At 46.3% G+C, this 25,024-nt stretch overlaps 1 protein-coding gene across 1 annotated transcript; it reads right to left on the bottom strand.

The window, feature by feature from the left end:
- Positions 1–8,546: 8,546 nt before the first annotated feature.
- Positions 8,547–22,487, bottom strand: LOC110483226 (organic solute transporter subunit alpha). Its single transcript, XM_021552936.3, has 8 exons — positions 22,235–22,487; positions 18,828–18,979; positions 18,636–18,709; positions 17,133–17,291; positions 14,493–14,604; positions 13,440–13,586; positions 11,994–12,099; positions 8,547–11,509 (listed from the first exon to the last, which is right to left on the bottom strand). Exons 1-8 carry the CDS (start codon positions 22,311–22,313, stop codon positions 11,322–11,324), a joined length of 1,017 nt encoding a protein of 338 aa, XP_021408611.2. The 5' UTR covers positions 22,314–22,487; the 3' UTR covers positions 8,547–11,321.
- Between the last annotated feature and the right edge of the window lie 2,537 nt (positions 22,488–25,024).

Here is a 25,024-nt window from a genome sequence, read left to right as displayed (position 1 = left end):
ATCTGAGCAAGAACTGAGAATGGCACCCATCACCTGTTTTGATTGACATTTTTTGTCTACAGGGATGGTTAAGAGACAAACAAGCCTTGATTCTTACTGTTTATAGTATTGGTGATAGCAATCTTAAATCCTATTGGGGACTGCAACTAAAAGGATGGAAGTGGTAAAAATATTCTGTAAAAATTGTTCTTTCAAATCACTACCCAGGAGGGGCTGCACCATGTATTACTCCCCCCCACATAAATCACAGATCCCCCAAACCTTCCAGATGTGTGACAGCTGCTAGAGCGGCAGCCAGACCCTATCACTGCTTGCAGACATTCCTTAAAGCAGCCAAAACAATAAATCCTCCAAAAACCAAAGACGGCAATATATATAACTGAAGGCAAAGAAATTTGTGTGCCGATAATAAACCGTAAGGCTGCCGGTGAAGCAGGAAGCAGCAGGAGAAGCACGGCACGCCCGGGGGCTCCGGGCAGGACGCGAGTCCCGGCCCGTTCTCAGTGTGCCACCTAGTGCCTGCGGCGCCGGGCACCGCTGCGCCGCACAGCTGCGCCGCCAGATGTTGGGCCGAGTGCTCCAGCCTGCACGTCTGTAATCTGGTTAGAGGAAAAGGTAAAAGGGAGTGGGGTCAGCCGTAGAGACCACTTATCCTGAGCATTCCGCAGGGAGATTTGCTCTGTAACATGTGACACAATTTAGCCTGTGGCTGCTGCAGTGAATTCTCCACCTGGGAAGAAATGTGGAAACCAAGGCAGGGATGTGTGTCTGTGTGTGTCTGTGTGTCTCTGTGTATGTGTGTGTGTGTGGAGATGTGACAAAATTATTTTATCATATTCCTTTTTTTTTTCTCTCTCTCTCTTCTAACAGAGGTGAGGAATTATCTCAAATATAGTGATTTTGACTTCATTAGCAGAATTAAGTTTCTTCTCATGGTATGGTACTGAAACCCCTGGAGACACTGTGGAATAAAAAGAAATTAAATGGGGATGAACTGTATTTCCCATCATGGCACAAACAAACTTCAGGCTCTTTTGCTATACCGGTGACAGTGTGCTGGAACCTTGGAGGCTGATAATACAAATCACCTCTCACTGAAACTTATTTAGTGCAACACTATTGCAGAGGTTTCTTCATCCAGCTTCAAGTGGCAGAAGAGTACAGAAAGAAGAAAACTTCAAAATAATTAATCACATGATTTTAAAGCAAAAGCAAACAGCCAGCTAATACTTAGTCACACTCATCTCACCTCTCTTTAGGAGAGAGTTTCAATAGGATTGCTTACCCACGTGGAGGAAGAGAACTGATAGCAAGTCTCATCTCAGCCACAACTGCTTACAGAGAGGATTTGCTGCAGTGTCAGGGAAACCTGTTTAGTCTGTTGGTGGAAATCCTGCTTGAGGATGGGATAAGGTCAGTAATATTAACTAAATTCTATTGAACTAATAAAAGATTCAGATCACTTCCTGAAAAAGAGCCATTCAAAGAGAGGCTTTAAGTGTAGAAAGTTAAGAATGATAAATCCAAATGAAATCCTTTTACTCTCCATTTATTCTTTTCCTTCAGGGAGAGACAGGCTAAAGTTGATGATGGGTTGCTGGCAAAGACTAGCATTGTCTCTTTTTTAATGTTACAAAAGCAATTCAAAATCCCTCTAAAATCATTACAAGAACAATTCTAATTCATTCCTTTGCAATGGATGCATGAATGCAGCTTTGCTGAAGCAGCTGTAGCACAGGGCAGAAGCAAGGCTCACCTGAGAGCTGGTTCCTTGTGGCACCTGGCTGCTGCTGGTTGCTTTGCAACGTGATGAGCCACTTTGGCTGTTCAGGATCTGAGCAAAACACACATCTCCCTGTGGCCTTCCAAGGGATGCTGTCTGCTGGGCCAGCACTTAACAACAGGGCAATTTATATTAAAATCAGAGAATGGCTTGAGACTGCTATCAGATTCCAGAGGCCATCTAGTTTTCTGACACATAATTATACTGACAGCAAAGACCATCTTAAACTCACAGTTACTTGCCTGGGGGCTCAGAGCTGCCTCGGGCCCCCTGCAGGCAGCCGATCAAGGTAGCATCTCACAAAGGGACTTTGGCAGATACCTTCCATTTCAGTAAGGGCCATTTTCCCCGGGTGGTCTGGGGCAGGACTCTGCGATCTTTGGGTCTCCAATAAGATAATTTCAAAGGGAGGAAGGAGCATGAAAGAAGAAGTTGTCTAGTAGAAAGCAGCATGTAACCAAAAGGATAAGAGACAAAGAAAACTATTGGTTAAGCTTCATCTCCTTAACATCATTTCCCAGGCAGACAACAGGCAGGACTTGGTCTGCTAGATGACCTAAAGGCTTTGATCTTCCTTTGCTTTTACAGTGTGGGTTCTTCAGCAACTCCTGAGGCAGCTGGCACTGCAGGAAAAACTATCCCCAAGCGTTGGAACCCTGGATGCTGAGAATTTTAAACTTTCTGTGCTGAAAGGCACAGACCCACAAGAGAACACTGCATTTGACCTAGGGCCGTGGAGAAAGCTCCCAAAATTGATCACTGGCACTGGGATTATGGGTGTGTAGTTTGAATAGGAGTGTGTAATATCACAGGGTGGAAAACTTAGAGTTTAAGGTTTTAGAAAATAGCAGTATATACAAAGCAAGATGGAGGTTTTAGGGTGGTGGCTGCTTGTTTTTCTTCACCTTCTTCTTCATGGTTTTGGGTGGTGTTTTGTAATTGGACAGAAAAGTCCACATTGCAGAACGTGAGTGGTTAGTTGTTAGGTTAAAAGTGAAAATAATTTAGGTGTCATTTCTTAATTGGATAGTTTAGCCTTAAAAGACCTTGTAGAGAAGGACAGTTAGCCATTTTGTAGCTTGTCAGTAGAATGCTGTAGAAATCATGACTTGTAAGACTATGATAAAAATAAGAAATAATAAATTTTTGAGTCCAAACACAAAATGCCATCTCTAGTGCTTCAATCCCAACCTTGACAGAGGCAGAAAGGAAGCCAAAAAGCAGCACCCAAGTAGCCAGGTGTGTCTTTTGCAACACAATAATTGCTCAGTAAGAATTGGAGTGAAATGGCCAACATTACTTCACCAGAACTTGAAATTGTATCTTTTTTAAAAGTGGAAGCTGAGGTACATAGGGAAAACAAACAGCTTCATGAAAATAAGCAAGCATCTCTCCAATCTAAATCATGAGTGTCAATGTATTAGCCCCTCTCACTCAATTGACCATGCTCTCTTTACCACATTAAATACAAGCAGAGTTGGGGGGATGCTTAACACAAGAGGAGGAAAAGAAGGTGGACTCACAGCTCGGGGTGTTTGACTTAGGAGATATTGTCCATAAACAAAGCAACCAGATCAGAGGTGAACAATTTCTTGTGAAGCACAGAAGACATAGCATGTACAAAAGTAGGCAGTGAACAGAAACAGAGCAATAGAAAAGGGATATGAGATTTGCAGCCCAGAATTTCACAAGCAATAGTAGTTCATAAGCAGTGAGCAATAAATGCAAAACTGACCAAGAAAGGGACTCATCTGCTTCCATGAAAATACAAATCCCTACCACCTCTGTGTAGCAGTTCTGGCAGTGTGAATGGGCATGGACACACATCACAAATGCTTCCTCTGTGAAAGAAGGAAAGCAAACTCTACTTCCATTCATCAAAAAATGCATTGAGAAGAGAAAGCTCCAAACCATTATGGTACTGGTACTTCAAAACACATTACCTAAATGCCAGAGATACTAGTGCAGTAAGGGAATTCCTGAGAGCTGACTCACAACTACCTGGAACACAATTCCTATCACAGTGCAAACAGTTGCCATAGATATCTGTGGACCAGCGAGAAGACAGAGCTGCCCAGAAAGAGCCACATTTCCACCCAGGGCTTCTCGAGGCAGCCTTTCTGCCTAAAGAATGCTGCTTGACAAAGCTTTGGGAGATCAGATGCCTTTTAAAGCTTCCCTACTTTTGATGGCTTTCTTTTTTGTGGGAGGCTCTGCTTGGAGGTCTTAGGAATTTAAAGGCAATGCTGTGAGAAAAAGCAAAGCCCCACGTAGGTAAAAAAGAAAAGCCAGTCGTAGGTAAGCAGAGCTCAAGTACCACACTCTGTGCCACTGCTCCCCTGGCTGAAACTGGACCTCTGTTAGGCTGCCAGCTCACATGGAGAGGGCCCTTCTCCTTGTCAGTACCTGTCAAGTCACACCCTGCTTGTCAAAAGCCACAGCACACTCACACCAGGACTAACCCTTGGGTGGAGTTGGCTACCAGAGATTAAAGTCTCTCCTTTTTGAGCCCTGTGGTGACAAGTCACTGATGCATTAAGTTGTTCTAGTGCCATGCTCTAAGCTCCAAGGGTAGCATTGTTTACCAGAAAAAATACCTGGTTTATACCAGCTACTGTTATCCAATAAAACAGAATCACAAAATATATTGAGTTGAAAGGGACCCACAAAGATCAAGTCCAACTTTTATATGGATTGCCCATACAGGGATCAAAGCCACAACTTTGGCATTATTAGCACCATGCTCTGACCAACTGAGCTATGTCAGGATGTTAGAATTCACAGCTGCTGAAACTAAGGTGGAAAATTTGTTTGTGTTTTCCAATTACACTTGTTTTACCCATGTACACATCTGCTTTCCTGATTAATTGCCCTACCTGGTTATACTTTCTTTCCAAGTACTACAGAGCATTCACATTTCTAGGAATGCTCTGAAGGATCAGAACATGGGTATCCTGAGGAGGTGTATTTGAAAGTTTGCAGAATTCAGGCTAAAGCCCTAATCAGTTTATTGTCTCCCTTTAGGGAAAATATAAACAAGTAATTCTAGGAAAGCATTAACTGGAGGAAGCAGAAAGAAATACAGCACATTTCAAATTTAAAAAAACACAATCCTGGAAGAGAATAATTTAATTTTTCAAAATTATCATTAAAAGTATAAGTCTGTGGAGAAATAGTCTAAATAAATACAAGAACATCTTACACAGCAGATACCAATACTGAAAGAAGAGTAATAGAACTCTGGGGAAACCAAGCACACCACTTCATGCCAAGGAAATTAGTCTTTCTACCATTAGCCTTTACATAGATTTTGATGTTATACCATGTGTTAATTATTTCCAAATCACAAGTGCAAACACTCACCCTGATTGGAAAATTAGCAGATTTCAAACTCAGGTAATTTCACCCTAATGAGGAACTTGTTGAACTGAATTTAACAATTAGCTCACACCTTTTGGTGGCTGGATATGACAAGGGTACAGGAAGAAATTGAAACTCAAAATTCACATTTTTCAGCAATTGGCAATGAAGGACTAATATAAATTCAAAAATTGTTGCCATGCTGCTTCTAGTTCCTGCTTTGGCTCTTAAACCAGGGATTTGCCAAGGGTGATAGATGAGGAGGTGCTGCATATACTGAACAGCTCTCCCTTTTGCTAGGTACCAAACCTCAGCAAAATGGATTTCACAGCTTATAAGAGTTAAACTTCTGATTTATCAGTCAATATGCACAACCCGTGGGCAGAGCTAACAAGCTAAGGTGCTCACCACCCTTGATAAGCACCGCAGCAGCCTGGGCTGTTCAGCCAAGAGGGGAAGTTTTGGCTTCTGTGGCTGCTTGGAGAGGGCTGAGCCTTGACATTGCTCAGCTGCTATTATTGGGCTACTTGGTTTTGCTTCTACAGAGTTTTGAATGCTTTTTTTGTGTTGTTTTTTTTTTTGTGTTGAGCTGCTAGTTGTCTCTGTGTCAATACTCTGTCCTTTGGCAGCAACCTTCCCTTTCTCCCTGTGGCTCAGCTCTGCAGAATGTCTGGCAGCACTTTCCCAGAGCTTTGCAGTTCTCCAAAATGTCTGCACCAATTTCAGCTTGTGTGGAAACTGTTCCTTACCTCCCAGATGATGTCTGTGATCTGATGCCTGAATCTCTAGAGAGGAGACTGACAATTTTCAGCTGCTAAATTGTGTTAAAGGAAACAAAAATAATTTTATCCTACCACTAGTTTTCTACATATGCTGTGATCCTACATGCATAAGGGATGTTGGGCAGTTGGGTCTTAGAGAATGGGGTCTAGATGTGGTTGTGAAGGCAAAAGACACCTCAAATGAAAAGGAAATTGTCTTGGGACAATTCTCTCTCCTTAGAACTGACCAAAACTGTCCAAAATATTGTCAAAATTTGTCTGATTTCTCCCACAAAAATGCAAAGTCTATTGAATAAAATCTTCCTGTTTTTCAGTGTACTTTCCACAGTCGGGATTTCTTTTCCTTGTTTGAAGAACAATAAAGGGTATTCTGAGACTTAAGCAGAACACCAACTGCTCAATTATTTCTCAGGAAGAGGCATCAGTATAGGTGTAACATGCTTCTTTTGTATACAAAGAAATGGCAAAAAATAGAGAAATGGGGGGGGGGGGGAAGAAAGAAAAAGACTATTCTACAAAAATAGGTTTTTGAGCTCTTTCAATTTGATATTTTGATTGTCTTCATATTATCAATCAGCCTGAAACACAGATCATCATGCTGCTTCAGACAACTGTTAGAATCACCTGGCTAACACTTTGTAAGGCATTTAAAGCAGTCCGAGAGCTCAGTATGTTATCTAACCCTCTTCCTCCAAAAACTGTGTCTTAAAAATAGTCATCCATTTTACCTGGGAGCTAAGGAGGTGCAAGTAGATTCATGAGCTGTCCTGAAGAAACACGTGAATGGCTGTCAGCAAAAGCAGCAGTCAGACTTTTTTTGAAAGGGTAAGGAAGCCAAATGCCTCAAATTATTCCAATTATTGAATAAGTGGAGTTGTTGCAACAGACCTATTCTCGCATTTGCATTAGGTGTGTAGCAAATGACTGCTGTGTTCTCTGTCATCCGTGAGTCTTCAGGGCTTCTCTACTGCTTACACTAAATCTACCTATGCCCTAACTTGTCCAATTTACCACTGATTGTATTCCAACAGAATCACAGAATATGCTGAGGTGGAAGGAACCCATCAGGATCATCAAGCTAGCTCCTGGCCCTGGACACGACATCCCCAAAAATCACACCCTGTTCCTGAGAGCATTGTCCAAACACTTCTTCAACTCTGTCAGGCTTGGTTCTGTGATCACTTCCCTGGGGAGCCTGTTCCAGTGCCCAGCCACCTTCTGGATGAAGAACTTCTTCCTTATAACCAACCTAAACCTCCCCTGACTCAGCTTCAGGCCATTCCCTTGGGTCCTGTCACTGGTCACAGCAAAGAAGGCATCAGTCCTGCCCCTCCTCTTCCCCTCACAAGGAACTGTAACTCCAGTGCACTGAGGTCTCTCCTCGGGCTCCTCCAGGCTGAACAGACCCAGTGCCCTCAGCTGCTCCTCACACGGCTTCGCCTCAAGGCCCTTCACATCCTCGTGGCCTCCTTCAGACACCCTCTAAGAGCTCAATAATGTTACCCAAATCCTTCCCCTGCTCCAGTTCTGGGAACCACAGGATCACAACGATTGCTGTGGGTACCTTTTCTTGGCTTTTCTTTGGAAACAGACATTGGGTAGAAAGTAGGCTCTAGCTGTCCTGGGTGTGCAGGCATGAGCCTACACCCTTGCACATCCTCCCTGATGGGTACCCACAGGATCTTTTCTCAAGCAAAGGAGAACAAGGCAGAAGCAAATGTGAGGGTGAAGGAGCAGACAGGACAATTGGAGGGTGGGATGTAGGGATAAGAAGATCTATAGCCAGCACAGCACCTTCTTAACTCCTGAAACACATCCTTGGATATTAAGTCATGAGGCCTTGGTGAGAGGCCTGAGACGTAAGAAACACAAAGACATGGCAAAGCTTGCCTTCAAGGAGGTCTGCTGAGGGAGTCTCTTCAAGATTCCAGCACTGGCCATGCTGCAGCCAACAGGAGCCCACACCATGGTCTTCTGAAACAGGAGGGATTCAGCTAGTGTTGCTTTAAAATGAATAGCTTGAAGGACAAGCAGAAAATAAGAGAACAGAGCAGCTTCTGTTTACCAACCTGCTCCTGCAGCATTACCAGGTGTGTGAGATTCCCCCCTTGAGTGCGGGCTGCACTTCCCGACGTGAGGCTCCAGATGTCATGGCCAGTGTTCATCTCCTGCCTGTATCTTTAGCACATGGACACCCAAAGCATATGACTAGTTTTTTCTCATGTTCTAAGGAATTCCTTCCACATGCCTAAAGCCTCTTAGCCCTCAATCACACACCTCTGTGTATGCTTATCTCTGTTTAATGTTGTTAATCACAGAAAACACTGATAATATTACCTTTACCCTTCCTCACACAATAATCCCAGGCAAACACAGCATAAAGGTTATGCACTCACCCTAACAATTATTACTTTACTACAGCTGTATAAAAGGAACTGTGAAATTTATCTTCTAGCTCTTGTCAACTGCTTTTAAACACTTCAGACACATAGTTGAAAGTGATCTGAAAGGGATGGTTGTCAAAACTGAGACTGACAGAATTTCTGGCTCTCTGTTTTGTTTCTCCATCCCCAGACTGATTAAGATCCAGCTTGGAGGTGGTGACTCGCAATGTTTTCATTTCAGGAGTACCTGAATGCAGGCCCTGCAATGGAGTCCACCTCCATTAGGCAGGACACAGCTATTGGTCTGAGCCAGAGAAGGGCAAGAGAGTCTTAATAAAAAAAATGAAAACCAAAATTTGTAACAATAAGGCCCACACATTCTGCTCCAGTCACATAATCTGCAACTCAGGAAAGCTCTTAGGCATGTATTTAAGAAAATGTATGTCTAATTTTGCTCTGAAAAGGCTTCTGTGTAAGTAAGTGATGTTTGGAATGAGATCTCCCTGACTGTACACAGTAAACAGATTTGCTGCCAAATTCAAAGTCTGCTTGACAATTACCACAGTACATCTTATTGCTGAAATATGTCAGATGAAGGTCACAACAAGTATTAAATAGCTATCCAAAAGCCTAGTAGCTAGCCATCCCTGTGGCTAAATCAGGCCCACACTGATATTTACAAGATATATTTAACAGGCACTGCAGAGACATGACAGATAGCAGCCCAAGAGCCATGAGTGAAGACTTCTGCTGTGCCCCAGCAGCCTCCTCTGGTCCTACAGACACCACTCCTTACACACTCCATCTGTTTTCAAATGTATTCTCCATGCCACATGGATCTGCTTTTCCATGCCACAGATCCCACCCATCAAAGCATTCCCTCGCAGAACCACTACAGAAAACACAAAGATGCTTTACCAACTCAAAATATTTTATTTTCCAATTTTGAAGCTGATTGTACTCGCAGCCAACCATCCCCAATGCTGTTATGAAATTCAGTATTGCTCTTCAAGCCTATGTAAGTACTCGTGGCCTAGATTACACTGATAAAAAGCAACATTAGGAATATGCTAATAGTCATAATGTTAAAATACATTAAGAAGATTTCTCATGTTAAGAATAAGTTAGCAGATCCTAGCTAACTTATTCTAATGCACTCACTCTAATGCAGAGTAAAAATTCTTGCATAAATTATTTTTCAAGGGAAAAATGCAGATTCTCTCAAATTAATGCAGTCCAAGACTGCCACTTAGAAAAAAAGATTAAATATAAAAATTGCATCAACCATTTCAAAACAAAAAAAAATTCAAGTTTTCTACTATAATGGAATCCTTCAGTTGTTAAAGAAAATATTGTTTCTGACCTCAATCAGAAACAAAAACACATTTTAAGTGAGCCCAAATTTCTGCTTCAGGTGGTTCACTAGTTGTTTTCAGTATATTTAATTTCCCACCAATTCCCAAACTGAATGGAATGTTTTAATTCAATGTAAGCCATAAACAAAGCTCCACTGTGTGCTGGAGTGAGTCCAGAGAAGGGCCACAGAGATGATGAGAGGGCTGGAGCACTTCAGCCTGTGAAGACAGGCTGAGGGAGGTGGGACTGTTCAGCCTAAAGAACAGAAGGCTCTGGGAAGAAGCCACTTTACTGTGGCCATCCAGTGCCTAAATGGGACTACAAGAAAGCTGGAGACACTCTTTAGCAGGGCCTGTTGCAATAGGACAAGGGATAAAGGTTTAAACCAACAAGAGCATAGATTGAGACTAGATGTAAGGAAGATACTTTTCACAGTGAGAGGTGTAAAATAATGGAATGGGTGGCCTAGAGAGGTGGCAGGTGCTCTGTCCCTGGAACATTCAAGGTCAGTTTGGATGGGGCTCTGAGCAACCTGATCTAGGTGAAAATGCTGACTGCAGGGACTTGGACTAGATGTCCTTTAAAGGCAACCCAAAGTGCACTGTGACTCTAATCTGCCTAGCTTTGCTCTCTTGTCCTTCTCTGGACACACTCCAGCACCTCAATGTCCTCTTTGTCATGCGGGGCCCAAACCTGAACAAAAGATTTGAGGTGTGGCCTCACCAGTGGGACAGTGCTGCCCTGGTCCTGCTGGCCACGCTAGGACTGATACAAGCCAGGTGCCACTGGCCTTCCTGGCTACCTGGTGGCTCATGTTCAGCTCTCGGGTGACCAGCAGCCCGACAGTCCTGTCAGTCGCTCCCATCCTCGCAGACGCTGTTAGTGCAAGGATCCTGAGTGTTGTTATCCCCATTTACAGCAGAGAACCAAAGCACCGTGTAACACCACAGAGCAGAAGACATCCCAGACTCTGTCTTTCCTTTTCCAGGCTAGTGACAGAGAACCTGCTGTCCAGAGGAAGAATACCTGCCATATTTACAAACAGTAACTGTGTATTTACCAATTTAGGAGGTGAATTGACTAGGAATCTAAAGTCTTGCCCTAGAGAGATTGTTGTTTATGTAGGTGGAGAGCCCACATGAACTTGGGGATTTCAGAACAAATATGAGACTGTATTTACTGATCAAAATTAGTTATGGTGAGCTGGTGGTGTAGAGTGAGAGATTATCTATTGTAATGGAGGAACCATGGAAAAATGCTATGTTGGACATATGACAGCAATCCAGGGTGAAATAAGACTTTTAAAAGTAAAAAAAGATTAAAAATAATTAGTCTGAATTAACTCCAAATCACAGCCATTCTAATAGTTAAAAAATAAAAAGAAATCATATTGTAAGACAGTTTGACACCATCAAGTACTCAGTAACAGTATAAAATGGTATAAAGTCTTAGTAAATTACATGGTGTGAAAACCCTCACACCATGCACACATCTCTGGAGAATCAACAGGATTATCCTTACTGGTCCTTTCAGTACTGCAGCTCACAGACCTTCCTGCCATGTTCTGACATGAACAGTGGCTGTTTTTGGTGCAAGGATGTACAAATTCCTGAAGCTGATCTTACAGCTCCTGCAAAACAGGAGCACGGGAGGCTTCTAAACCTTTGGCAATGCATCTTCAACAACTGCACCATTCAGGATAATTTTAGGAGCCTGCTTCTTGTCTCTGGGTTCTTCAGTCACACACTCTGGAGGCTCTAGGTCGTGGTATTTTCTCCGATAGACCACCCTCGAGATTACAGTTATCAGAAACATTTCCATGATGAGCAGCTGCTGGGAAATGTCTGAAAAAAAAAAAAAAATAGGGGAGACAAAGACAAGCCCCACAAAAGGGGAAATTACTATCAGACAGAAAATGAATAATTGGCTTATTAATTTTCACCTGTGCAAAAGGAACAAACTCTATCATCCTGTCCCCATGTCTCTCACCCTCAGCAATTACATCAGTTACAGAATTCCAGTATGGCCCATCAAGAAGAATGCAATGAATTATGTATCCAAAATATAAGAGATTTAACAGTAATCATGCATGTTGATTTCTTTTCCTCTCATTTCTGATGCCAACTCTTCTTATTATCAAGTTGTTCTCTACAATCATGACAGCTATGAAACTTTTGTTATTGTTTTTAAACTAAAAAATTAGATTCTCCTAGAGCTAGTGATACCATGAGATTTGTATTCTGGGAAAACACCAGAGATTGCCATTAGCAACAATGAACGGGTACTTTTATAAATAAATGAAGAACATTCTTCCCCCAGAAAACTTACATGATCCTCTTGCTGTAGAGGAGAGTGGTGGAGCACAGGGAATAATTTTTTGTGTGGCGAATATGTTGATAATAGTGGTCTGCAGGTGGTTCAGAATGACAATAAACTGCACCAGAAAGGGAAAACAAATGACTTAGCTACCAGAAAGGCTTTCACAGTTCACACAACAATTCTGCTTTGATAACAGAACTTTGTTTGCCTCATTCCTCCTTGCATGCCCTCCTTTTCCCCCCACCTACCAGCAGGGTGCCTTCCATTCTGCAGAATTCATCTTAAGGTCAGGATGATATTGCTCTGAATAGGAGTATTAAATTAATCCTGGACTTGAAAAGTATTTCTTTTCAGGCCTTCATTTGGGAGGTACATTATACACAGACCTCCCAGCAGGGATTTCAAATAATACTGAGTTCTGAATAATAGGTAACAATGTTTTAAAAATGCCAGTTAATTTGATCCATGAGCTTATGTTCTTCCTTAGTGGAAGAAAGACTCAAAGAAAATTTTTCCTCTTGTCTCCTCTTTTTGCCACAGCAGGGAGATGTTGTGATCCCTAGATTATATGAGACTGGTTTTTTTGCCAGAAGGTATGAGGGACTCTTCACAGCTTGAGTTCAGCAACCACCACTTGCTCATCACATTACATTGAGCCAAACCTTTGCTGTCATGGAGTTATCCAAGTGCCTCTGTAGCTACTGGTGTTACTGCCTGAATCTAAACCCTCACATCAACAGAGTTTGCAATCCCAAACCTGAATTCACACTCACACAGCATTGCAGGTGTGACCATACTGTTTACTGCCTTTATTAGTGCTTAATAATTTACCTAACCTCAGTGCACCAGCCTTGATGCATGTCCAGTTCAAGATACATATCCAAGGATTCTGCTGGACTCTATTCAGTGATGTGCTTTTTGTCCCTGTGCTTTTTCAATCTAACCTGTGTGTACTGTTTAATGATTTGCAGCCAGTATTTTCACTATTATCTAATTCCGAAATGCAGAATGGCCAAGAAAAATACTGTTAAAACAGCATATTGTGGAATGCTGAAACAGTTCAAACAACAGCTGCCTGCACAATGCAACATCTCCTCTCTGAGGTACACACCAGCATTTTAGCGTTGCATTTCAGGATACCACATCTACAAAACTTCCTTCAAGCCCCACGGAAAGCGCTGTTGTGATTTCAGTGGTCTAAAAATAGATTTTACATGGCTTTCATGTCTCCAGCACTCCTAAGACTAGAGGTAAATTGGCTCCAAGTGAAACTGAACTGCAGCCAAGGAGAGTGCTTCAAAGGGATGCAGCTTTAATCAGGTAAAAATATGGCTTTGCACAGTGCATTTAATGGGAAAAAATACCATAAATTTTCAACAAAGGAGCAGGAACAAGAGAAGCAGAATAGTATCAGCAGTTAAGAGAAATTCTTACCAGAAATATTAATCTTCTCACCTGATAAAGAGCAAACTTTGGGATAATGTTCTTACACTTAAGGAGAATCCTAACTTTTCGAAACATGATTCCTACTGCCCACAGAGCACAAAGGGTGAGGGCACCAATGAAGCAGCTGATCCATAGTGCAGGTCCTTTGGGAGACAACTGAGAAGCAAATCACACAACCTTAAACAACCTTACTTCAATGTTTCCAGAAAGAAGTTGTGAAGTGGATGATGTTAAAATGCTTTGTTCTATCTCCATGAAAGCTGGTGGCAGCAGCAGTTGCAGGGTTTTAAATGGGGAAACTGCCCAGTACCAACTGGAGCATTGGCACAGGCTCCTGCAGGCACCAACAGGGAGATGTGCTCAGCCTGGGGAGGTGCCAAGTGACACAACCCCTCAATGGTGCAATTGCCAGCCATGGAGCGTGTGCCTGTTCAGAGACCCCAGCAGCACCTGCCAATGCTCAAGAGCTCATGAGAGCATGTTCAACCTGACATCTCAGGTGGGTCGTTCATTTTATACCAGAAAACAACAACAAAAATATTACTTTTAGTCTGAATTATCCAAGATGTGCCAAATTATTATCAGATACAGATTTCTCCATCATCTTGCAGGTTACATGGTTACAAAGCAGAAGTATAGTACTATCTTTTCATTTTGCACAGATATAAAAATCACTGTGTCTTGCTGAAAAACACAGAATTAGGCTTCCTGTTGACATGCCAGTACACTTATTTCTTAAGGCTGTACCTTACAAAACACAGGGCAGATACATCCCACAGGACAACTTGCAGTCCTGCTAATCTAACCATACTAGCTGGGAAATATATTGGAGCATAATCTGATACCCATCCCCCCTGATGCCCAATTTCTTTCCAAGAGAGTTGAGGAAGGCAGAAATCGAGGCTGTCAGGAAATTATATGCTTCTGGTCTCAAAAGAATGCAGTAAGGACTCACTTGGAAATGGTCCCAGATTTCACAGTTTAGTTGTAGGCTAAGATAGTTACATCTGCCCTGAAACCTATGGATTTTGAGGACCTTCTCTGATTAAAATAGTTACTTACATTGTAAAGAACGTAATTGCCATTAGTCCAAAGCACTATTGATAAAAATATGAGCACAGGCCGAAAGACAGCAAACTGAAAGGTGCCCAGCTTCAGCCAAAAGAGGGTTTGCCTGGACAAAAAAATAAGCAAAAGAAAAAAATCATGGCCATGATCGTATTAGCAACTTTAATAACAATTTCTGGATACTGTCACCAGCAAAACTTTTCCATTCCTGTAGTATGTGGCTAAAATCTGGGGAGGAACAGCTTCAAGATTAGAAAATATTTCCAAGAATTTCCCAATGTTTATTTAATAAAGTCTCTACAAAAATAGTACTTTTCCTGCTCTGCAACAAGTACATACTAACCAAGGCTGGGCAAAACATGATGTCTTTCTCTCCCCTGAAGCCAGCCAGGGAGACAGTAGCTGCATAACCAGTTTCTGAACAATGATGCCATTTGCTCTTGCCTTGTTGCCTTATTATTTCAGTCCTCCCATGAAATTGGACAAATCAGTCTGTTCAGCCACTTCTTGGTCCTGTGGCAGATCAAGAAAGAGGATCACGCAGACTGGTGGTGGTTTTTCAGTGCAGTGGAAGAGTACCATGTTTGGGTACTGGGTCTGGCATCTGGGTTTGTCCCTCTGTAGCCTAACACAAGAAAGGAACAGTCTCTCACTGGGCAAATTGCACAAGGCCAGCAGGACAGCTCAGGATTCCTTCACTGCTGTCACTATAAAGTGGCTGCAGAACACACCTGTAACCTGGCCAGCCAGCACTGAAGGCCACCAAGAGAGGGGCAGATGAACTTTCTAACAGAGGGCATGAAAGCTGACTGACCTGAGCTCTCCTTCAGCTTTCACAGGGGAAGCTGCTGCTGCTACAGCTGACTCAAGTTTCAGTCTGTTACTGTGCATTATTTCCCATATTTTCAGTGTTGTTTTCACTGGAATTCCTTGGGCCTTGCCATCAGAGATGTCTCACAGACAACAGGCTGCCATTTAGTGTGCTAAAGGATAAAACCATGAACCAGGAATTACAGGAATTGCTCAATGAATATAGCTAGTAATCACAGGATTACCAACAGCACAAACCCATGTGGAAAGACCTGCAATGGACCAGCCACTTAGTGTGTACCTTTCCAAAGATTTATTATTCCCAGAGAACTTTAAAGAATAATACATATGACAAAGAGTGCAGTCACTGCAATGCCATAAGTTGTTTCCCTTGTTAGCACAGGCCCACCTCTACTGATCACCAGATCTCTTCTGCCACACCTCTCCCAGTTGTATGGATTGTTACACTGCCTCATCTTGTTATTTTCCCCAGGATGTTTTTTTTTTTTTTTTAAGAATTAATCCCTCCCTTGGGATAGCTCCCTGTTTCCCCATAAGATACCTATGGAAGGAATGTGAGACTGACTTTTCTCTCATATAGCTTGCCAGTATATTTTTTTAAAAAAGGTACCCTGCAATGGGAGAAGGCCAGAGGTTAGAAGCAGAGAGCAGATGGGTTTCCCAGTGGTACAGACACTGGAGAAGGAGGCCTAAGCCCTCTGCAGAGCAAAAAGCCTTTTTTTTTTTTTTCAGTTTTTTAAACAGCCAGCTGTCCTTCCTGCCAGCAGTAATAGGCACTGTCTAGCTCCTGAAATTAGCCCATATTAGCTGACATCATCCTGCATAAACTGCCACTGGGCTGAACCACAGAAGGCAGAGTAGGGGATCCTCTCCCAAGGTCCCAGCTGCTACAACCTATACACAGGGTAACAGACATGGGAAGAACAAATAAAGGTGCATTTTTAGTTGGTTTACTACCTCTTCTTCTTCATAGCTCCTCCATGTAAATATTTAGTGTTACTCTGTTAAAATAAAATTATGGAAACTAAAGTTTTAATTCTAATACCAAATGAGTCAGTTTAAGGAAAAAATATTGTAATAAAAATTTAGAATTTTTGAAAATGCGTCAAAAACCACTATGCTGTGTTCTTCTGTTTGATGGTTTTCTCTAAACAGATTGTACAGTTCCCTAGGACCATCTGACACTAAAGTCCATAGAAAAGTCTCTTTTCAGTCCCTCAGATTTTGCTTATGACAGTATTTGGCTCCTGCAGCTCTCCATCCTTACCCCCTTCTCAAAGATGCTTTAATACTGAGTTTAGAAGAAGAAAATATCTGCTTTTGCCTCACCAGATGATGCCATTTCATTGAGAACAAAGCTTTATAAGAATTTAATCTACTTTTCATTCTAAAATTTATTTTAATCTCAAACAGTTTTAAAGTCAAAATCACAATGAAACATTTAAATTTTATCAAAGTGAGAGAAATTTTCTATCAAGAGAGCCTCCATTTGATAATTCTGCTTGTGAAAAATACCCAATCTCAAGATATTTGTTCCCTTCTGGAATTAAAAACGGAATTGTCAATTATTAGGTTTTTTAGAGTAGGAATTTCTCCTCCCATACACCTCTGCATTATAGAAACTAAATAAATTAGTGGTGGTGTACAGCCTTAAAGTGATGATGCTGTTTAAAAGAAACAGTTTGAGACATCTTGAGACTGACTTTTGGGAAGCTTTGCTGTAAGCCTGGCCCTGCCAAGCTGGCTGAATTCCAGCAGCCGTTTCCAGGCTTCTGAAAGGGAAATCTTAAAGGGGTGACTCACCTGGTGATGGGCACACGGGGCAGGCAGAGGCAGCAGCAGCAGCAGGGGCCGGTGGAGATGGTGAAGTGACCATTTTCAAACCGTCTGAGGAGCACCTTCTGCCCTCCACACTCTTTAATCATCATCATCAGGAATTTGTGGATAACTATGGCAAAAAATCTAGGGGAGGAAGAGAATTCCAGCTTTAACTTGCCTGTGTGTCTCATATGCCTGTGCAGGCCAGTGTACAGGGTTTTTACAGCTTGTGTAAAAGCAATCAACAAAAATTCTAGCTCTGTCTTTGAGACACCGTCTGCTTTCCATCACGTTGGAGGAGCAGCACTGCCCAACCCTCACTGAAAGAGGAATAAACTGAGGCACAGAGCACATGTGGAATTTCCCAAAGCCGCTCTGGTGGCTGGTGGCAGAGTTGGTGTTAAAGCACAGGCTTTCCTGGCCCAGTCATTCTGGCTGTATTTTTCCATAAGTTATCTAGTTCTCACTAGTCAGAACTTTTTAAAACAAGTCCTCTTGCTCCTCAGACATGGCTTTCAACCAACAAACATGGCTAGGGTCACATAAATAGCTGTTATTGAATGTGCTGGCCCAGGCAGGGTGTGGTTCCTCTGCAGACAAAGCACCTACTGCTGCAACTCCACCTATCCCTCTTTCCCCAGCTGCACATTCTCAACCCTACCCAGGAACTACAGATTATGCCACCAAACATGGAAATCCAATCAAGAAAAGAGGTCCTCTGCTGCACTGCCTGTAGCTTGGGCAAAGGAGAAGAGGGAGTTTAAATATGCTTGAAGTGCCACAAGACTGGATTGTTAGAAGTTTCTGGCAATCTGCACCTCCTGTACACACTGCTACATGCCAAGAGTATTCCCTACTACTGTGTTGTCCCTCCTCTTTTATTCTTTTACTCTTTTACTCATCTCCAGATGTGGAGTGCTCAGGGCCACAGCATACCCTTACTTTGTCCTGCCCTCCAGGGCTGTGCCGACACCTCCAGAAAACAAGGACCACATTTCTCCCTCCTCTCTGGGCATGCCAGAGCTGTCATGCTCACACATAAAGTGCTTTTATCAGGACAACTGTGGAACATTTTTACATTGATGTGCTCACTAGGGGCTCGCTTGGCACCATTAATAATAGACCTCCACAGATCATCATTAGTAAAAGTGCAGGGAAGAAGTCACAGGCCAGATTCTCATTCCAAATGACATGCAGAGAGAGGAAAGACAGACTACTGCTCCAAAGAGACTGTCAGTCCAAGGAATCCATTACATGTGAGTCACAGATCCTTCATACTGACGTTCCCACACTAGGGGACTGTAGCACTGGGAACTGTTTCAGCATTTTCCACCTCCCAGGAAAGAACTGCCAAGAGATTTCAACTCAAACAAAGAAATTAGGGAATTGTTAAATTTACAGAACTACTATGTTACCAAGAGCAGCAGCTGGTTAAAGGGAAGAAATTCAGGGCTTGGAGCAACACTTAGAAACAAGCAGAATACTCACATTCCTGCTGTGAAATCTGTAAACATCGTTGAGCGAGGAACCCACATGCCAATGCATGAAGTAGTAGAGATCACCTACAGAGAAAAGGGAGGAAGGTTGCATGAAGGGCAGAGAGCTCATGTGGCTCCTGTAGATTTTCAGGGAAGCCTTATTTTCAGCATTAAATTTTATCTTGTTTTCATGTTAACTTACTGGAGCTGCAGCATTAATCCAAATTATGATTGAACTTTTGGAGGAGGGGATTTTCCTGTAGATGTAGACTGCTTCCTCTATAAACACCAGAATGGCAATGAGCGTCATCAGAGTCAAGGTTGCAAAGAGAAATCTCCCTGGTAGGTCAAGGCCTGCAGAGAGAGAGAAGAAAGCAGACAGTTCTGATTTATTTCATAAGCTTGTCAAATATTAATGTAACAACACCATCTCTGAGGGCCTTCTTTGCCTTATTCCTGCAAATACTTGCACTCATTCCTAGTTACACAGGCAGACCACCGGCTCCACAGAACCATTCAAATACCGAAGTTCATGACAAATCTTTCCAGGATCCATGGAGAGCAGGCAGGAAGAATACACTTTCACCTTCTGAAAGCATTATGCAACAGTCCATTTCAGAAAAGGGGAGTTCCGGGACAAATATCCTGAGATGATTGTATGAATGTATGAATGTATATGTAGCAGAAATAAATACATAATCTGGGAACTTTTCCAGGTAGGCTACAAGCAAACATGTATTCATTAGTTCTCTGCTTCCATCATATGCTCATAGGCATGTAACATGTAACTTCCTTAGGCAGGCAAACTTACTAGAAGCTTGGTGGAATTTTGTAGGGCACGCAAGCAATGTAAGGAAAAGTCTCTTATATCCCAAGCCTGAGATAAAACTTGGTGTCTTCACCAAAATCTTTTTTTTTGCTTCTCCCTTAAACATTTCAACATTTACCCATAGGTGATAGGTTTTATGTCTCCATTGACACTGGTGTCATATCAAAAGCCTCGTGGGGTCCCCTGGCTGGCTCTGGACCCCAGCTTCTCTGACAAGGACTGGGTATGGGTATCAACTTTGACCCAACTGACGGCTGAAGTGCATTTTCTCCCAGGGGATGTGTTTCCAGAGACAGAAAAAGGCACCGCAGTGGAATCATGCTTAATTAAGAAGTTCATGCTCATCATCAGTACTAACTCCTGCCGGACCTGCAGCCTATCTGAAGGCAAAGCAGAGCCTCTGCCCCAGCCTCTTTATTCTAACCTGCTTCAAAAACCCCCGGCAGTTCCAGACTTGGCTGCAGGCAGGGCAGTGCACGTCTCAGTGGATATCTCCAATCCTTAAATCTCACCGGACGGAGTCTGAGACCCGGCGCAGCTCCAGGGGCCGGTTCAGCGCTTGGTCCCGCAGGTCCCGGGCAGCCCCTCCTGCCCCAGCGCCCCGCTCTGTGCCAGCCCCGCTCTGGCCAGCCCCGCTCTGTGTCAGCCTGGCTCTGGCCAGCCCGGCTCTGGCCAGCCCGGCTCTGTGCCAGCCCGGCTCTGGCCAGCCCCGCTCTGGCCAGCCCCGCTCTCGCCCTGCCCCGCTCTGTGCCAGCCCCGCTCTGTGCCAGCCCCGCTCTGTGCCAGCCCCGCTCTGGCCAGCCCGGCTCTGTGTCAGCCCCGCTCTGGCCAGCCCGGCTCTGTGTCAGCCCGGCTCTGTGTCAGCCCGGCTCTGGCCAGCCCGGCTCTGGCCAGCACCGCTCTGTGCCAGCCCGGCTCTGGCCAGCCCGGCTCTGTGTCAGCCCGGCTCTGGCCAGCCCCGCTCTGGCCAGCCCCGCTCTGTGCCAGCCCCGCTCTGGCCAGCCCCGCTCTGTGCCAGCCCCGCTCTGTGCCAGCCCCGCTCTGTGTCAGCCCGGCTCTGGCCAGCCCCGCTCTGGCCAGCCCCGCTCTGTGCCAGCCCCGCTCTGGCCAGCCCCGCTCTGTGCCAGCCCGGCTCTGGCCAGCCCGGCTCTGGCCAGCCCGGCTCTGGCCAGCCCGGCTCTGTGCCAGCCCGGCTCTGGCCAGCCCGGCTCTGGCCAGCCCTGCTCTGTGCCAGCCCGGCTCTGGCCAGCCCCGCTCTGGCCAGCCCGGCTCTGTGTCAGCCCCGCTCTGTGTCAGCCCCGCTCTGTGTCAGCCCCGCTCTGTGCCAGCCCCGCTCTGTGCCAGCCCCGCTCTGTGCCAGCCCCGCTCTGGCCAGCCCCGCTCTGTGTCAGCCCGGCTCTGGCCAGCCCCGCTCTGGCCAGCCCCGCTCTGGCCAGCCCCGCTCTGTGCCAGCCCCGCTCTGGCCAGCCCCGCTCTGTGTCAGCCCGGCTCTGGCCAGCCCCGCTCCGGCCAGCCCGGCTCTGGCCAGCCCCCTTCTGTGCCACCCCCCTCTGTGCCAGCCCGGCTCTGTGCCAGCCCCGCTCTGTGCCAGCCCGGCTCTGGCCAGCACCGCTCTGGCCAGCCCCGCTCTGGCCAGCACCGCTCTGGCCAGCCCCGCTCTGTGCCAGCCCCGCTCTGGCCAGCCCCGCTCTGGCCAGCCCGGCTCTGGCCAGCCCCGCTCTGTGCCAGCCCCGCTCTGGCCAGCCCCGCTCTGTGTCAGCCCGGCTCTGGCCAGCCCCGCTCTGGCCAGCCCCGCTCTGGCCAGCCCCGCTCTGTGCCAGCCCCGCTCTGGCCAGCCCCGCTCTGTGTCAGCCCGGCTCTGGCCAGCCCCGCTCCGGCCAGCCCGGCTCTGGCCAGCCCCCTTCTGTGCCACCCCCCTCTGTGCCAGCCCGGCTCTGTGCCAGCCCCGCTCTGTGCCAGCCCGGCTCTGGCCAGCACCGCTCTGGCCAGCCCCGCTCTGGCCAGCACCGCTCTGGCCAGCCCCGCTCTGGCCAGCCCCGCTCTGGCCAGCCCGGCTCTGGCCAGCCCCACTCTGTGCCAGCCCCGCTCTGTGCCAGCCCCGCTCTGTGCCAGCCCCGCTCTGGCCAGCCCCGCTCTGGCCAGCCCGGCCCGGGGCTGGGGCCGCGCTGCGCTCTCGCCCTGCCCCGAAGCCAGCTCGGCCCCAGACAGCGGAGGAGCGGCCGGGACAGGCGGGTGCCGGCCTCTGCTCGGGGATTTCCTCTCCGGGGAAGAACCGCGAAGGGACACGCAGGGACAGGGACAGGGACAGGGATGGGCAGGGACAGGGACAGTGATGAGCAGGGGCAGGGACAGGGACAGGGGCACAGACAGGGCGAGGGAACGGACAGGGACAAGGGGATGGACACGGACAGGGACAGGGATACGGACAGGGGCAGGGGACGGATATGGACAGGGACAGGGGACGGGCAGGGGCAGGGGCAGGGGCAGGGGCAGGGGCAGAGCAGCAGCAGGGGCAGGGGCAGGGGCAGGGGCAGAGCAGCAGCAGGGGCAGAGCAGCAGCAGGGGCAGGGGCAGGGGCAGGGGCAGAGCAGCAGCAGGGGCAGGGGCAGGGGCAGAGCAGCAGCAGGGGCAGAGCAGCAGCAGGGGCAGGGGCAGGGGCAGGGGCAGGGGCAGGGGCAGGGGCAGGACCAGCCGCCGCCATCCCGCCGCGGGCGGGCGCCGAGGGCGCTGCGCCCCGGCTGTCCGGCGGGCAGCCCCCTCTGCTCCCGCCCCGCACTTACTCCGGAGCAGCTCCTCCGAGTAGGGCGGCTCGCTGGAGCCGCAGGAGGGGTTCAGGGTCCCGTTGGCCTCGCCCTCCATGGCTGCGCGGGGCTGCGGACGGGCGGCGGGGCCGGTGCGTGCCCGGCCGCCGGTCCCGGGCGAGTGCGGGCGGCGATGCGCGGCGCGGAGCCCGCGGCCGGGCCCGGTTAATGATTACCGGAGCCGGGGCGGGCGGGCGGCGCAGGGACCGACCCCGCGCTGCCTCCTGGCGCCCTGGCCCCGGCACGGCGGAGCTGCTTGCCGGCGCTCCCCCGGCCCATGTTCACAGCCCCGGCGTGGCGGCCAGCCGGAGCCGGGGCTCGGCAGCCGAGGGGGCGCTGGAAGCGGCCGGGATCCCCAGGGACGTGTCCGCCCTCGCTCCAGCCCCAGGGCACGGGCGGAAGCTGCTCTATCAGTGGGGCCGGTGTTTGAGGGACTTTTCATGGAGCCCTTCACCAAAGGCTTCCCCATCCACTTGGCTGCAGCGAGGTGAGACGCGGAAGGGGAGCGCAGTGAGGGTAGGAATATACCGAGAGATGCTCCACTTCCCCACACGCTTCGTCAGCTGGAAGGATTCTTTCTGCAGCCTGAGCACCCTCAGGATGTTTCCAGGAAAAGGGAATGAGTACTGAAATGATGGAATTTGGTGACCCACCAGGTTGTTCAGGATGCTCAAAGCCGGCTAAACCCTAATGGTTACTGCGCTGAGTGACAAAACGACAGGGACACGCTGTGACAATGAGCAGATTGGTGTCGGGGGGAAGGACAGTCCTAATTATCTATGCAGTGATAAGCGATTGCCACTCACGAAAAAGATCCTGGGAGCACAGTGGACAGTCTTCAAAAATGGCAGCGAGAATCAGCATGGGACAAAATGCAAAGGACTGTGAGAAATTTGTAGATAAATAAGGAAATACACAAAACAGCTAAAATACATATGGAGGCTCCCTTCACCACGGTGGTGTTCTAGAAAGTTGAACAAAGTGAGGAGGTGAGAAATTTAGGGGCATTTTTAAGCACCAAGGGCATTTGTGGTAAGAGCTGTCATCTTGCAGTTTTCACAGGATTTCAAAGGTTTTACAGGAAGGACAGGCCAAACACAGAAACACTTCCAGTAGGAACACAAGGATGCAGGGGAGAACGGGACTGCTTGCTGTCTAAAACCAGGAGGTACCCAACTGAGAGAAGGCAGGCTCCTTCCAGAGTGGCAAGATTTGGGAACAAGACAGATGAGGCTACTGACAGCCTGCTCTTTTACTGTCAGGAGAGTTTTGTTACAGATCAAAGTAATTTATTTCAAGTCTTTCTTGGCTTTGCTGACATTGTTTTCACTGCATTGAGAGGTGAGGATGAAAGCTTTCCAATTCCACCAGAAGGGATGTGCCAGTCAGTGGCTGTTGGAATGTGGTATCTGCCCAATTCTCACAGTCTGCCTGGAACATTCTCCACCCAGCACATCTGCTGCTGCCCAGCTGCAGAAACATACAGGCAAAATCCATGAAAACACTATTCCAGCTTATTTTCTATTTGAAAGTCTGTTTTCTCATCCTGAAGAAACAGTTGTTAGAGAGGGAAATGACCTTAAAAGACCATTCATTTTCTACATCTTTTGCTGAATTTTTTTTAACCAACTATTTTCAGGTGGTCACATATTCCAAAATGTGGCCAAAGACTCGTTAGGATTGCTGAGATTTAAAGATGGCCCAAGGTCTTTGAATGCTCTTCCTGAGCAGACACAACAGGATTCCCATCTGTTGCTATTTTGGTTGCCAGCTCCTTGTATTCCCTAAAAGCTAAAAATAAAACCCCCTCACCTGTGAATTCCTTTTTCTGAATGAGGCAGGTTTGGCAATGCTTGTGTTAACTAAATTAATACACTAAGTGTAAGAGACTCAAGAATTCCTTGAACTCAATAAGAGTTTTGGATTTGACAGTCATATTTAAGCCATTCAGAAATGCCAGTCTGGAACCAATACTGCAGCAGACACTGAACATGGCATTAGAGAGTTTCCTGTCTCAAACCTATAGAAAATTAACAGGTTGAAGTGGTTGAAGTTTTGAGGTTAAGGATTAATTCCCACCTGGTGCTATAGGGGTCCAGCTCTCCCACTCTCTTCTTCTCCTGGAACATCTCATGCAAAATAGAGTCTAAAAAGAGAACCAGAGATCTACTCTGATTCCTTTTTGTTAGAAACACCATTTGCCATTTTGGGTCAAACATTGGACCCACTTTCTTAAAATCTGCCATATGTTCTGGAGGGAGTGTGCATCACCTCTTCCTCACATTCTGGACTGTGACTTGGCAACAATATTTGCCTGACAATGTTTAAACGTAATAAAGCAAACTGAAGAATGTGCCATGATCCCTCAGTTACCACAGCTGGAGGTCTGCTGCTCTGTGCTCACTTTCTTAGACCAGACTCTTCAGTAGTGCCCTTTCTGCTCTGCTTTCTCAGCCAAATGCTGTGTCTCTACATCAACAGTGAATCCTTTAAATTCCTATAAACCCAAGTATGTTTTCCTCCCACCTTCACTATTCAAATTTTTGGTTTAACCTTTTAGTAGAATATATTGTATGTTCCATGAAAAACCAACCAACCAACTAACCAAACCCCAAAGCCACCTTCAGCACTGGATGAGTATTTATAAATGTATCACCTATCCAATTTAGATGCATCAAGAGGTTGTCACAGGTCGTCAGACTAAAAACCACCTCTGAACACAGTTCCCTTCCTATGCTGACCAGGGGCTTTCAAGTTCTTTGTGGTTCA

Source organism: Lonchura striata, chromosome 1, assembly GCF_050655825.1.
Source record: "Lonchura striata isolate lonStrDom1 chromosome 1, ASM5065582v1, whole genome shotgun sequence".
Taxonomy (NCBI): Eukaryota; Metazoa; Chordata; class Aves; order Passeriformes; family Estrildidae; genus Lonchura; species Lonchura striata.
The sequence above is the reverse complement of the archived record's forward strand: the minus strand, read 5'-3'. Positions and strand labels throughout refer to the sequence as shown.

Excerpts from the sequence above, each read along its gene's own strand:
- LOC110483226 (XM_021552936.3), bottom strand. The coding sequence starts at position 22,313 with ATGGAGGGCGAGGCCAACGGGACCCTGAACCCCTCCTGCGGCTCCAGC. Across the intron at positions 17,292-18,635 it reads ACAGATTTCACAGCAGGAAT|ATTTTTTGCCATAGTTATCC; the intron begins GTGAGTATTCTG and ends TTCCTCCCCTAG. Across the intron at positions 12,100-13,439 it reads CAAAGTTTGCTCTTTATCAG|TTTATTGTCATTCTGAACCA; the intron begins GTGAGAAGATTA and ends TTTCTGGTGCAG.